Genomic DNA, 12621 nt, shown 5'->3' with positions numbered 1-12621 from the left:
GGTTGAAAAACACTGGTTTAAACAGCGTCTCGGTTTTGACAAGGAATTCAACATTTCTGAGGAATACCCCACAAACAAAATTAATTTGTTTTTAAAAAGAAAAGCAGGAGAAAAGCAGCAACTCCTCAAACCGAGTCCACCTGAGGACTTCCTGATCCCACCAAGGACTTGATCCTCCTGTAAGCTGCAAAGCTGAGGCGACTTGGCTTTTACATTTTTAATAAAACGTCTCTTTTTTTCCCGCGTGGGAACTGGCGAGAGGCCAGCAGACGGATCCCACGGGAGCCTTCTGGAGAGATGGGTTACCTGAGTTGTCGGACTGCCTGTAGGGGCCGCAGCACAGGTACCTCCTCCACTGCTTCTGCACATTCTCCTTCAGAGCGCAGTGGAAAATAAATATGAAAACACCTGAGGAGAGACGCAGAAAGGACATCTAACATTTTCATCTTGTAAAAGTAAAAAATGCGGGAAAATGCTGGTTTGGGGCCAGGAAAAACATCAAATTCCAAGTTTTTTTTTCTGAGGTTTATGTATCTTCTTCTAGATCCTTTTTGATGAAAGTCAAAAATTGAGCTGAAAAAGTTTCAAAAAGTGTTTTTTAACCTCTATCCTCCAGCATTACTAAACTGTAGATAATCTAAGGCTAAAAGCTCTGTGTGTTTGCCTGCACCTTGCAGGGAGTTGAAGATGGTGAAGAGGTAGGTGAACGCCAGGTAGACGGGCCCCCAGGCGAACAGCGCAAAGCCCCACGTCATCCCGAGTAGGAAGGTGAGGCTGACGACGCTCCGGAGGTTTCGGAGGACCTGGAAGCAGATTTGACCAATTTCCCTTTTAGTTCAAGTCTTCATGAAGTTGCAATGTTTATTGTTACTAAAACATACGAGTATCACATCAAACCTTTTAAATGGTCCTTTTCTTTTGATAACTTTACAAAAACGTGTGGAATTGTATTCTCTCTTTTGGCTTTATATTGAGAGACTTTCTGTCTGGATTCCTATTTAACGGAGGATTTTTTTGGGTTCTTTATTACAAATTTGTCGTTGTCTTGTACAACGACATGTAAACGTGCTGTTAGGTCATTCCTTAGAAAGAAAAACAACAATTACTACGAAGTTTGCATTTTCAGAAATGTATGCACGACGTGGAAGCCTGAAAAGTCAGATGATTGCTTCTGCGAAGTGGGTTCACCCGTTTATAAAAGAAGTAAATATTCAACCACTTTTTAGTACTTTATACTTCTTATTTTTAGGGTTTGGATTTTTTTTTTTGTTACGAAAAGCGGACTATTGTTTACGTCAAGGTCTGGTGATAAAAAGCAATATTTATGCTGATGATTCCGATGTGTTAAATAAAGCATCAGATCAGAGAGAAAGTTCACCTCTTTCTGCTTGTTTTTATGATGAAGATAAAGTTTGTTCTAAAGAAGCCGGCGCAGTGATACAGAAGATTTAAGCTATGTGACCGGATCTACTTATTTAGGCGTGCATTATCACTTTTTAAAGCACACCCAGCATCCAATCAGAATCGAGTATTCACCAGTATTCAAAAAGTATTTTAAAATACTGCAAGGAGTTTTTAAGATTTGCTCTTGAAACGGAACAAAAGTCTTTTTTTCTATTGGTTTTGATGTGGAAAAAGTTCCCCGAATGACCGGAGGTTTGGCGGGAATCTGTTTTGGTTCAGCGTTTGAGCTTCTCTCTGTCTCAGCACGTCGTTGCGGTTCAGATGCCGGAGAAACCGGCCACCTCATCGGCGAGTTTGGATGTACACGGGAATTCTGGGAAAACTCTGTTTTCATCTTTGCTTTAACGATGTGCAACATCTGCTTTGCCAAAGTTTGGAGGAAGTTCTGGCACTTTTTTGGACCATCAATAATTTGGTCTGGTTAGTTGTGACTTTATGCAGCTGCCAAACTTTTAAAGGCTGAAAACTTGAAAACTTTTGTTCTTCCACGTTTGTCCTCGGGAGACTCCTGAAGGCCTCCTGTCACAGATGACGGAGTGCAGACCTCTTCTCTCAGGCTGCGGTTGCTGCGTTTGCCGTTGCGGCCGCAGATCTGCATCATCACGACGATGAACATGGCCACGTTGAGCAGGAACACCAGGCAGAAGTAGCCCACGCAGGTGGTGTAGAAGACACTCTGGTTCTTGATCCAACACCTGGAGAGAGAAAAAAAAAAGACCCTTCAGCAAAACAACACGGAGCTTCCATTGGTGGCTCCGCCCCCCGATGGCATGCTCACATTTTTGCCGACTCATCTTTGCTGTCCTCCAGGATGCCGTAGTGGCTTTTGTCCACCGTGACAACAATCCCCACGATCACTGCAGGCAGGCCTGAAACACAGCAGAAGCTCCTTCTCATCATGACCAGCTCCTGCTCCACTTCTCCACCCTTCAAAGTTAGGCCACGCCCCCAGAGGACCTGGGAGGGACTCACCCCATCCCACGGCGCAGAACTTCAGGATGTATCTGCGGATGTAGGTGTTGAAGACCTTGACCAGAGCTATGTACATGTGGATGGACTCCAGCCCCATCCAGGTGAAGGAGGTCAGCAGGAAGTAGTGCAGGAGGACGGCGGCGGACGTGCACAGGCCGGCGCTGTCCACCATGCTGGCCAGCCAGCCGTCCAGCAGGAAGACCATGTTGAGGCACAGCAGGGACGTGCTGAGGTTCATCAGGATCTTGGACGGGTAGTCTCGCCGCAGTTTTCTGGGACAAGAAGTTTCACGTCAGTTTCAGACACACGGTTTTCTCCTTTCCAAACCAGAGCGGAGCTTCAGACAAAGACAGAAAGGAATTTGCGGCCAACGCAGGATGGATGAGTGTGAGCCGCTGTCAAGTTTACAACTGGACCTGAACATCAGAGAAGAATTAGGGGAAACCTGGCAGACGGTTTTCAGGAGCGTAGCTGGAAATGAAAGGACTCCTGAGGTTTGTTAGAAAAAAAACCAGCAGGAGAACGGAGGGCGGCCTCACTCGAAGGCGATGTAGGTGAGGAGTGTGGCGGCGGCACATATGGCCGAGACGCCGCAGCCGATGTACGACAGGAAGGTCAGGATCTTCTTGTTCTTTGGGTCAATCTGGGATGAAGTTTGGGAAACGTCCTGCAGAGGAGAAAGCGTAGAAAACGTCCCAGAGAAACATGGACCAATCAGCTGAAACATCAGGTTTTCTATTGCTGACTAATCAATTAATGAACCTTTTATTTTGAAATCATGACCTCTAGAGGGGGCGGATCCTTACCATAAGAACGCCAAAGTGTGTGAGGTGGTTACACAGGCAGATGGTTTTGTTCCTCGTGGATTCCTTAGAGACACTGCAGCCTCTTTCATTCCAGCCTCCATCGCCATCTGGTGGCAAAACGCAGACATGACATCCAGCCCAAAGTACAGATGACGTCAGCAAACGTCGATTTTTATGGAAGCGATTATGTAGCATAAATAAAAAGCAAAGTCAAAACCAGAAATGCTTTTTCATTTTCAAAATTAAAAAGCATTTTTTGACTCAAAAATATAATGAAAAAGCAATCCACCAAAATGCTTTTTCATTTCCTTCCTCAACACAGCTTATTCTGTCACTTAATTAAAATTAAAATGAAAATGGTATTTGACATTTCATTTTCAAAAAGGTCCATGCTAAATGTGTAGCATAATTCATTTAGAAATGTCTAATTTGACATTCAAAATGGATTACTAGAAATGCTTTTTAATTTTCAAAATGAAGCTGCATTTTTTGACTCAAAATTAAAAAGAAAAAGCAATATTTCAAAATGCTTTTTCATTTCCTTCCTCAACCCAGCTTTTTCTTTCACTTAATTAAAATGATAAATAAAATGGTATTTGACATTTCATTTTAAAAAAGGTCCCTGGTAAATGTGTAGCATAATTCATTTAGAAATGTCTAATTTGACAATTAAAATGGATTAACAGAAATGCTTTTTAATTTTCAAAATGTAGCTGCATTTTTTGACTCAAAATTAAAAAGAAAAAGCAATATTTCAAAATGCTTTTTCATTTTATACCTAAAACTGCTTATTCTGTGTCATAATTCAAACGAAAATGCAAAGAGGGGATTGCATTTGCATTTTAACATCCACCCCGCGCAACTTGTCACAATATTCATTTCGAAAAAGCATTAGCAGAGGGGAGGCGGGGCGATGACGTCACTGCTTTCTCCGTGTGTCCGGCTGCTGACAGACACACACACGCACCAGGAGGAGCAGACTGTGTTAGCAGCAGAGAAAACGGCTTTGAGTTGGTTGTGAACTTCTGATGAGTTTCCACAGCTTCTCATGACTACATAGCAGCATGTCTGCCTTCTGCGCTCCTCCTCCTGACGCACCGCGGACAAGCTTTTTTCTTCGGACCGCCAGCTGCCTTCGCACAGCGGAGCGCGAAGCTCCGATGATCGCTGAAGGCGGAAATGCCGCTACGATCTGAGAAACCATCATATGAATTTGTGTTTCCAGTGGTGTCCAGAACAAAATAAAGACTGATTCCCACATATTTACACATTTATCTGCAGCTTTGCGGTGAATTTACTGTTTGATGACAGCTGGAGCTCCATCAACAGACAGCAGATTTAAAAAGCATTTTGAAATATTGCTTTTTCTTTTTAATTTTGAGTCAAAAAATGCAGCTACATTTTGAAAATTAAAAAGCATTTCTGTTAATCCATTTTAATTGTCAAATTAGACATTTCTAAATGAATTATGCTACACATTTACCAGGGACCTTTTTGAAAATGAAATGTCAAATACCATTTTCATTATCATTTTAATTAAGTGACAGAAAAAGCTGGGTTGAGGAAGGAAATGAAAAAGCATTTTGAAGTATTGCTTTTTCTTTTTAATTTTGAGTCAAAAAATGCAGCTTCATTTTGAAAATTAAAAAGCATTTCTATTAATCCATTTTGAATGTCAAATTAGACATTTCTAAATGAATTATGCTACCATGGAACATCTTGAAAATTAAATGTCAAATACCATTTTCATTTTAATTTTAATTAAGTGACAGAATAAGCTGTGTTGAGGAAGGAAATGAAAAAGCATTTTGGTGGTTTGCTTTTTCATTATATTTTTGAGTCAAAAAATGCTTTTTCATTTTGAAAATGAAAAAGCATTTCTGGTTTTGACTTTGCTTTTTATTTATGCTACATAATCGCTTCCATAGATTTTTAGCGACCTCGTTCCTTCAAAAGGTGAGATTTTCTCAGTTTTTCAGGGCTTTCAAAGGAAAGAACAGGCGTTTGCTTGACGTTACTACAGATTGATATAATTTGTAAAACTAAGAAAAATTTGCTTGAAATATATAAAGTGTGTGAAAAGAAAAGTTAAATATGTACTTAATAGTACATGTACTCAATATTCTTGGTAAAATAGATGGACTTACTATTGAGAGTGAAGTCCCAGAACATACAGAACCGATGGGAGGAGGTCTGCCAACAAACAGAAAAAAAGTTCATTAATGCAATCAAACACTTTATTTTAATTCCATTTTTAGGATTTTCCTTCACTTCCAGCTAAATTTGTTTTTAGCTGCTCTCCATTGCAGTATTTTTAATTTCTTTTATGAAAACAGTCACAATTAATGAATTACTAAGCCCTGTATCGTTTTTATTTTTTATTTTGCCCCTTTATCCTGAAATTTTTTTACGGTTTGACATGGAAAACAATAAATAACCGAGAAAATTAATGCATAACCCCCCCAAAAAAACATGAAGTACATTCAAAGAAAAATAATATGAATATTATACAAAGTATTTTAAGTATTTCATTTTAGGCATCAAACACGTTTTTTTCTAAGAATTAGAAAACATAAACTGGTCTAAAAACATTTATATATTTTTGGAAAGCATAAGCTCCCCTGAGGATCACTGCTGCCCCCATTGCCTTACCTGCTCGGTCAGGTGAGCGATCTGGATCCGGACCGGGTCCTTCAGGTCTCTGATGGAGAGGTTCCCCACGCTGCTGGCGACCACGTAGCTGTTCAGAGACAGACTGTCCTGCTCCTTCTGCAACATCCACAGCTCTGTCACCTTCTGCCCCCACCACCACCCCCCACCACTCCATGTTCTGAAGAAGCCCCGCCCACCTTGAAGAGGTTTGTGTTGCTGAAGAACACAAAGTTGATCCTGGACAGAGACGACCTGTCGGCGTCGCTCAGGGAGACGCCGGACAGCAGGGAGCCGGGGAGGGTCACCTGCGCCAAAGGGTTCGCCGTTTGCTCAAACTCGATCTGGAGAAAGAAGAAAAAAGACGACGACATGAAGGAGGAGGAAAAGCTGTAGAATCGTAGACAAAATGGCAAAATGGTGGCTTTATCCCCATAGCAACCATTTTATTTTTTGGTCGCCTGGTGATGACGAGCACATCTGTGTCATTTTTAGAAGAATCGACGAAAGTAAACTTTTGAATTTCCTTAGCAACGGAGGTTTTTATGAACCACGCCCACATTATTACTATGTCATATGTGAAATTGTTTTGTTCCAACAATTCATGTACTATATTTTGATAAATAATGTGCAAAGAACAGGGGAACGCCCTTTTAGCAAGCTCGCCGCGGTAATGCCGTTCAAAATCTCCAAACTTTAAAAGCAACCTTTTTCCCCCACAATAGCTTCCCCATGATGCTCGAGGATTTAGGAGACGCTTGATGAGGAGCTTATGTTTGTAGCTGGTACTAGAGGTGATTTTTTTTTTTAATTGAAGATCCAAACACCTTTGGATCGGCGGAGTTCGGAGGGATGAAGGCGCTGAACGAGGATCCGTTGAAGGTCGTGGCGTTGAAGGCCAGGATCCCCAAAGCCAGATGCTTGGAGGTGATGTTGACGGACAGACCGTCGAACTCCAGCTTCTGAGCCAACTCGTCCACGGTCCTCAGAGCTCTGACGAAGAGGAGGAACAAGCTCGTCACACCTTTCTCACAGGTTCAAACCCCACAAGCCAGAGGGCAGGACGTACATGTTGGAGGCGTTCCCCAGCACCGCCTCTGAGCTGGTCATGACGTTGGAGATGATGCTGACCACGGATTCAGCCACCGCCGCGTCGATCTTGGCCACGTTCACCAGTTGCTGCACTTTTGTCACCACGTGAGAAATCTGCGGAGAGTGGGCGGAGCACAGGTCAGCTTCGTCTTTTCTCGCGGAGGGGCGTGGTCATAAACGCCGTGGAGTCCCACCTCGTCGTCAGAAAGGCCGTTCCTGGTGAAGTTGGCGAGCTTCTCTGCAACATCAGCAGCGTTTTCTGCACAGAAGGACAAACTGTATCTAAAGGCGCAAATGTAACCCACACCGAAAAGGATTTAACAATTATCAAAAGAATCTGAATGATGTTTTTCCATTAAAATTCTCCTTCGAACTCCACAATGCAAGAGAAGCGCTTTTTTATAAATAAAGTTTGGCGGCGTTTGAGCGTACCTGCCGTCACCGTGCAGTTGGTGAAGTCTGCAGACGCCCAGTAGGGGGAATAGTCGTTTAGATTTATCAAACTGGAAGAAAATAAACAGATTTAACAGGGTTTTTTTGACACAAACAGGAAGGAAGCGAGTCTGGAGACGAAACGGCGGCGGGTTTGACCGTCTCCACTCAACAGAATCAGAAGCTTCAACAAAAAGGAAGAAAAATCTGAAACTCTGGTTTGTGATGAAGGCAAAAGAAAAGACAGGAGCCAAACTTTTTCTTCTTTTAAGCTTTGAAATAAATGATTTATGAATTCGGAAGAAAATGGGCGGTGGGATGTTTTCTTGATCGGGGATTGGTACCGGATTGATGAACCATAGAGGGCTGCGGTGTTCGTGTGAACAGCATGTCTGATCCACAAACACATCAGAATTCTCTGGAAACTCATTTCCACAAGATAGCACAAGGGTTAGAAAGTTTGTTTGCAAACACAACCATTCAAATAATTAGAGATAAATCAGGGTAGTAACTTGGAATCTTTTCCATCCTTTCCATGTAGAACTGCATTAGCATACAGGTGAGCAGAAGCGAGACACAAGCTCTAAAATCAGGATCAGATAAAACCCTTTTTCTGTCTGTGGCATCAAAACGCTGGGAGGACTTGTCTGAATCCCGTTTTTTCTGCTCCACATCAGAACTTTCTAGGTGTTTCACACTTTTGACCTCATGCCTGTGTGTAGGTGTGGCTGTGGGGGGGGGGTTACCAGGTCCTGGTGGCGCTCTGGTTCTTGTCGGGGAAGCAGGGCAGGAGCTGCGTGGTTCTGGGTCTGGTCTCGGGCCAGTAGTAGTTCAGAAAAACGTCTTCCTGACAATTCTCTGTGAGTCAGACAGGAAGAGATGTTTTCAGGGATGGTAGGAACACAATAAAATAGAAAATAATAGAAAAAGGTTCAATACTAAAAGGACACTGAGAAGAAGACGCAGCAACAAAATCCATTTTTGCAAATCAAACTAGAAGGAGCCGCTTTTCCAGAAGAAAATGCAGCTTTAATGCTGCATTACTAAATGAAGATGAAACTTAAAGGGGAATAATTGACAGAAATAAAGACAGAAATGATCAAGGTTGAGCATAAATGAAGTAAAAACAGCACAATAACAAAAAAGATATATTTGTGAAAAATGCCAGAGCTGGGTATCGAACCAGCGAGCTTCTGCTCCAAGGATTCCCCATTTATTTCAATGGAGGCAGGAAAACCAAAGACGTTTTTAAAAGCTCAAAGTGTTTTTTTCTGTGTTGGACTGAAAATGGTTTCATTTCTAACCAATTAAACGGACGCTGACGGAGAAGAGCTGCAGCTGCGAGTCCTCCAGCAGCCGCCGGCCGGTCAGCTGCGCAGACACGTCGTCTGCACTCAGGCTCTCGTTGGAGATCAGGAGGAGCGCCTGGCAGGAGAATCTACAGACGGAGCAGAGGTTTGAGCCGACACCAACAGCACCCGCGGGCGGGGTTTGCTTTCCTTTAAATGAAAGTCTTTACCTGTTGGAGCCAGCTCCTGTCTTCACAACACTGAAAAAAAAAGAAAGCAGAAATGATCTGAAAATGACCGCAGCTGCCCTGCAGCATCAGTGACACGACGGTCCAAGAAATACCTGAAGTGCTCCACGGAGTGGGTCCACTTATGGAAAGCTTGATTAAGCTGCAGGAGGAGAACAGATCCAGATGTTCATTCAGTTGTTTCATTTTCTGGAGGAAAAAAAGCTGAAGTTTCTCTGTTGAGGTTGTGAATCTCTTAAGTCCACATTTGTTACCGACAGAGCATAAAAAAAGACTTTCATTCTTTTACTGCTTCGTCAAAAATACTGCATTTCGGTGAAACCGTTGCATGGAGGGATTTTTTTTTCTCTTATTCCAAACACAACACTCAGTATTTTGAGTGTAAAAATGTACACGTTTGCAGTTTCCAGAGCATATAAAACCTTCTTGAGCATTAAATGTTTAATGGAAGTGTTGTGTTTGGTGTAATGACACAGAAATCCCTCCGTACAAAATCAGAACTGTGAGCTTGTCATGTCTGTGTAACATTTTACAAAGACTGTTTGAGAATAAATCATAAATAAGATGGTTAATATAAAAACAAATTCCACGTTTTCCACATGAAAAATTGTTCAAACGCAATGCATTGTGGTCTATATTTGCCAATCTAATGAGCATCAATGCACACTGGTTTTTCACAGAGACTTTTGGGGAAATTTTGGGATTTTTTTGGTATCCTGGTGGATTCGGACAGGACTTCAAAATTTACAGCAAAATATATTTTTATTCAGGCGTCGGCGGTGACATCTCAGGAGTTAAAGGGTTAAACTGTACTTCATTTATCTGTCCTTCATGCAAACTAGCAAAACCTAGGCCAAAACAAAACCAAATACACCGCTGCCAGCTCTGATTTGTAACAGTTCAACTTCACAACTTTTTTGTTGCTCTGACTGCAGTAAAAAAAAAAAAGAAAAAATGATGAAATATTCCCGTTAGCTCTCTGTGTGGATAAAATGAGCTCAATGTTCAAATATCCAAGTATTCAAGAAAATGTAGAAAGAAACTCTGATTTCAGGATATAAAGATAATGGGAGTTAAGGATCAACAGGTGTTTGAATAATTCCACATACATGTGTGATTGTGGTGAAATAATCCGAGATCTTTTAATAACAACCAATGAGTTTTACATTATAATGTGCGATAATGATTACTGAAAGGTTTAAATAAAATTTTTCTGTACTTGATCTGCAATGTGCAGCAATAATTACTGGTTTAATGTGATCATGTCTTCTAATGATAATCAATAATTATTACATAACAGTTACTGTTTACTGAAATCATAAATGAATGGTTTCTGAAGATAATCAATCATTACTAGACGCTGGATTTAGTAACTTGAAAAGAATCTATTGGCTCAGAACCGGATTACGGAGTAAAACTATCAAATGAATTTACCCTATAGGGGTGGGATAATGTAAACTCACTTCTTCCCACTCCTTTTCAAGCAATAAATCAAACTCTACTTAACTTTAGTTAACGACTGTTTTTTCATTTTTTGTGATTTAAGTGTCTTTTTTGTCTGTTTTAGTTTCTGTTTTTTTTATCTATGCACTTCATCATTTCTGTAATGACTTTGATAAATCTGTGTACATTCTTTACTGCTTTGACTACAAAACTTGAATCAAATCAAATCAAATCAAATTAAGTTAAAATCTTATATATCAAATCAAATTGTGTATCACATCAAATCCAATCACATTTAATCAAATCATATTCTATCCTATCAAATCAAATCAAATTGAATCAAAGTGACTGTTTTCACACTAAACAGATGGAACTGATTGGTGAGGATGATGAAGGGTGGTTAACCTTCACCTTTCTGTGTTAACAGGAAGTAATCGCAGCGTTCTCTTTTTCTTTTCTTTCCTTTTTTTTTTAATCGCAGCGTTCTTACCAGCAGTGACACGGCTCTTTCCACGGCCTGCTGACTCAGCTCTGATGTGGTCCAGAAGGAAACCCGGTAGAACAAATCTTCTGAAGACGAGCAACGACAAACAGAGACAAAAACATCACAGCGCTGACAAACGGGAGGATTTTTCCCCACTGACTGCCCTTTACGTCTGTCTGTGGAGCACAGCAGGAGACGATTCCAGCCACAGAGCCAATATGTCAGACTGCTACTTCACTTTCCTGCAAGTTCTTCATTTCACCTCTGAACCAAGAACAGAATCTTTACAATTTAAATGACGATGTTATTAGATGGGTCGGTAACTGTCAGCTGACATCCTGATGACAAAATCCTTTCATCTGACCATCTGTTCTTATTTCCAATTATATCTGCTTTTTGTTCAGGTTCTCTGCTATTTTCTATCAGCAACAATCGTTTACTTCAGACTTTCTTGCTGCTAAAATATCAGTGTTACTGTTTTTAGGTTTCAAAAACAAACATGTCATCCGAAACCACATTTTATAGCAAAAAATACAGATTTTGAAAGATTTTATCCTAATAAAAAAAGGTGATTATTTTATTATTATCTATTTTTATTCTTATCACAATTTACTTCCAATTGTTCTGTTTTGCTGATTCTTTAAAAAACCTTTTATTCAGAAAAGCTTTAGTTAATTTATCAACTTCCTGCCTTGTATTTGTTTAGACATTTTTTTACTTCATTGGACTTTTTTTGTTTTATTTATTAGTTTGTATTGCGTTTTACTTGTAGGTTGTTAAGCCCTCTGGGATTTTATCTGTAAAATGTTCCAAATAAAGAAATTCTTCTTCATTTAAATAAAACAAGGAAATTCTTTAGCGAGCCCTAAAAACAAAAATAGGAGCATTTCTTGCTTTTTATGGGCTAAATGTCAGCAAATTCTGCACTTTTATTAATCTGAGAAAAACTTGTTCAATTGCACCAATGAAAACCTTTTTAGGCTGCAGCCCTTCGATTGGTGGATAAATCCATCACTTTAGAGTTTTTCATCATTCCAAATTGACGTCAGAGCTCATAATTTAGGAAAGCATCTGCATCTCTGGTTTGTGTGGCTGTCAGCTCTCCTGCAGTGCCCCACTGCAGCCTGTAGGGGTCGCTCTAGCATCTGTGTTTGAAGCTACTGAACAGACAGACTCCACCATCTCCCAGGGACACCAAGAAACCTTCACACCTGTGATTCGTTTCCCCTTTTGAAGAGAAAATCATCTGGATTTCTAATAGTCAGGGTCAGAGAAGACAAGCGGACGGAAGACTTAGACCACATGAGGATGAGGGTGGTTAGAGCAGACTGAAGGAAGGAAAACTACACCCTATATGGATGCAACCACAGACGGACACCACCACCCTCTGGCATGATTAACAGCTCTTCCTTCTAAAATCATTCATCTACTTTACTCTTGTTATCCTGTGCAGACATGATGTGAATCCCAACCACCTCAAGACGGAAATAAACACATACTCAGTCTTAAAATCTTCTTTAACACTTTTTAAATTCCCACTCCGACCATCTCAGAACCTCAGTTGTTTTCTAAGATGTACTTTCTGCAGAGTGGCGGGAGTTGTGGGCGTAGCAACCCCGCCCCCTTTCCCTTCCCTGCTGCAGAGAGCTCTGGGAAAGGCGCTTGTGACACAAATGTGTCACGACCTTTTGAACCTCCCCATTTGAATAAAGAAACACTTACAGTTTAACTTTGCTTATTTA

General features: G+C 40.9%; 1 protein-coding gene across 9 annotated transcripts in view; it reads right to left on the bottom strand.

Moving 5' to 3' along the window:
- adgrg6 (adhesion G protein-coupled receptor G6) overlaps positions 1-12621 on the bottom strand; it is a 76607-nt gene that overhangs the window by 17117 nt on the left and 46869 nt on the right. For all 9 annotated transcript variants that reach the window (XM_023952798.1, XM_023952799.1, XM_023952800.1 and 6 more), the window contains 19 exons: positions 10886-10965; positions 9048-9094; positions 8935-8964; positions 8720-8853; positions 8162-8273; positions 7416-7486; positions 7178-7242; positions 6961-7097; positions 6719-6884; positions 6092-6235; positions 5895-6011; positions 5390-5435; positions 3243-3349; positions 2976-3103; positions 2437-2708; positions 2243-2333; positions 2009-2159; positions 671-803; positions 307-408 (listed from right to left, as the gene is read on the bottom strand). In XM_023952798.1, the coding sequence (XP_023808566.1) occupies positions 307-408; positions 671-803; positions 2009-2159; positions 2243-2333; positions 2437-2708; positions 2976-3103; positions 3243-3349; positions 5390-5435; positions 5895-6011; positions 6092-6235; positions 6719-6884; positions 6961-7097; positions 7178-7242; positions 7416-7486; positions 8162-8273; positions 8720-8853; positions 8935-8964; positions 9048-9094; positions 10886-10965 (2133 nt within the window). The remainder of the gene's footprint in view (positions 1-306; positions 409-670; positions 804-2008; positions 2160-2242; positions 2334-2436; positions 2709-2975; positions 3104-3242; positions 3350-5389; positions 5436-5894; positions 6012-6091; positions 6236-6718; positions 6885-6960; positions 7098-7177; positions 7243-7415; positions 7487-8161; positions 8274-8719; positions 8854-8934; positions 8965-9047; positions 9095-10885; positions 10966-12621) is intronic.

The sequence above is a fragment of the Oryzias latipes genome, chromosome 24 (assembly GCF_002234675.1).
Source record: "Oryzias latipes chromosome 24, ASM223467v1".
Taxonomy (NCBI): domain Eukaryota; kingdom Metazoa; phylum Chordata; class Actinopteri; order Beloniformes; family Adrianichthyidae; genus Oryzias; species Oryzias latipes.
This window is presented reverse-complemented; position numbering and strand designations above follow the sequence as displayed.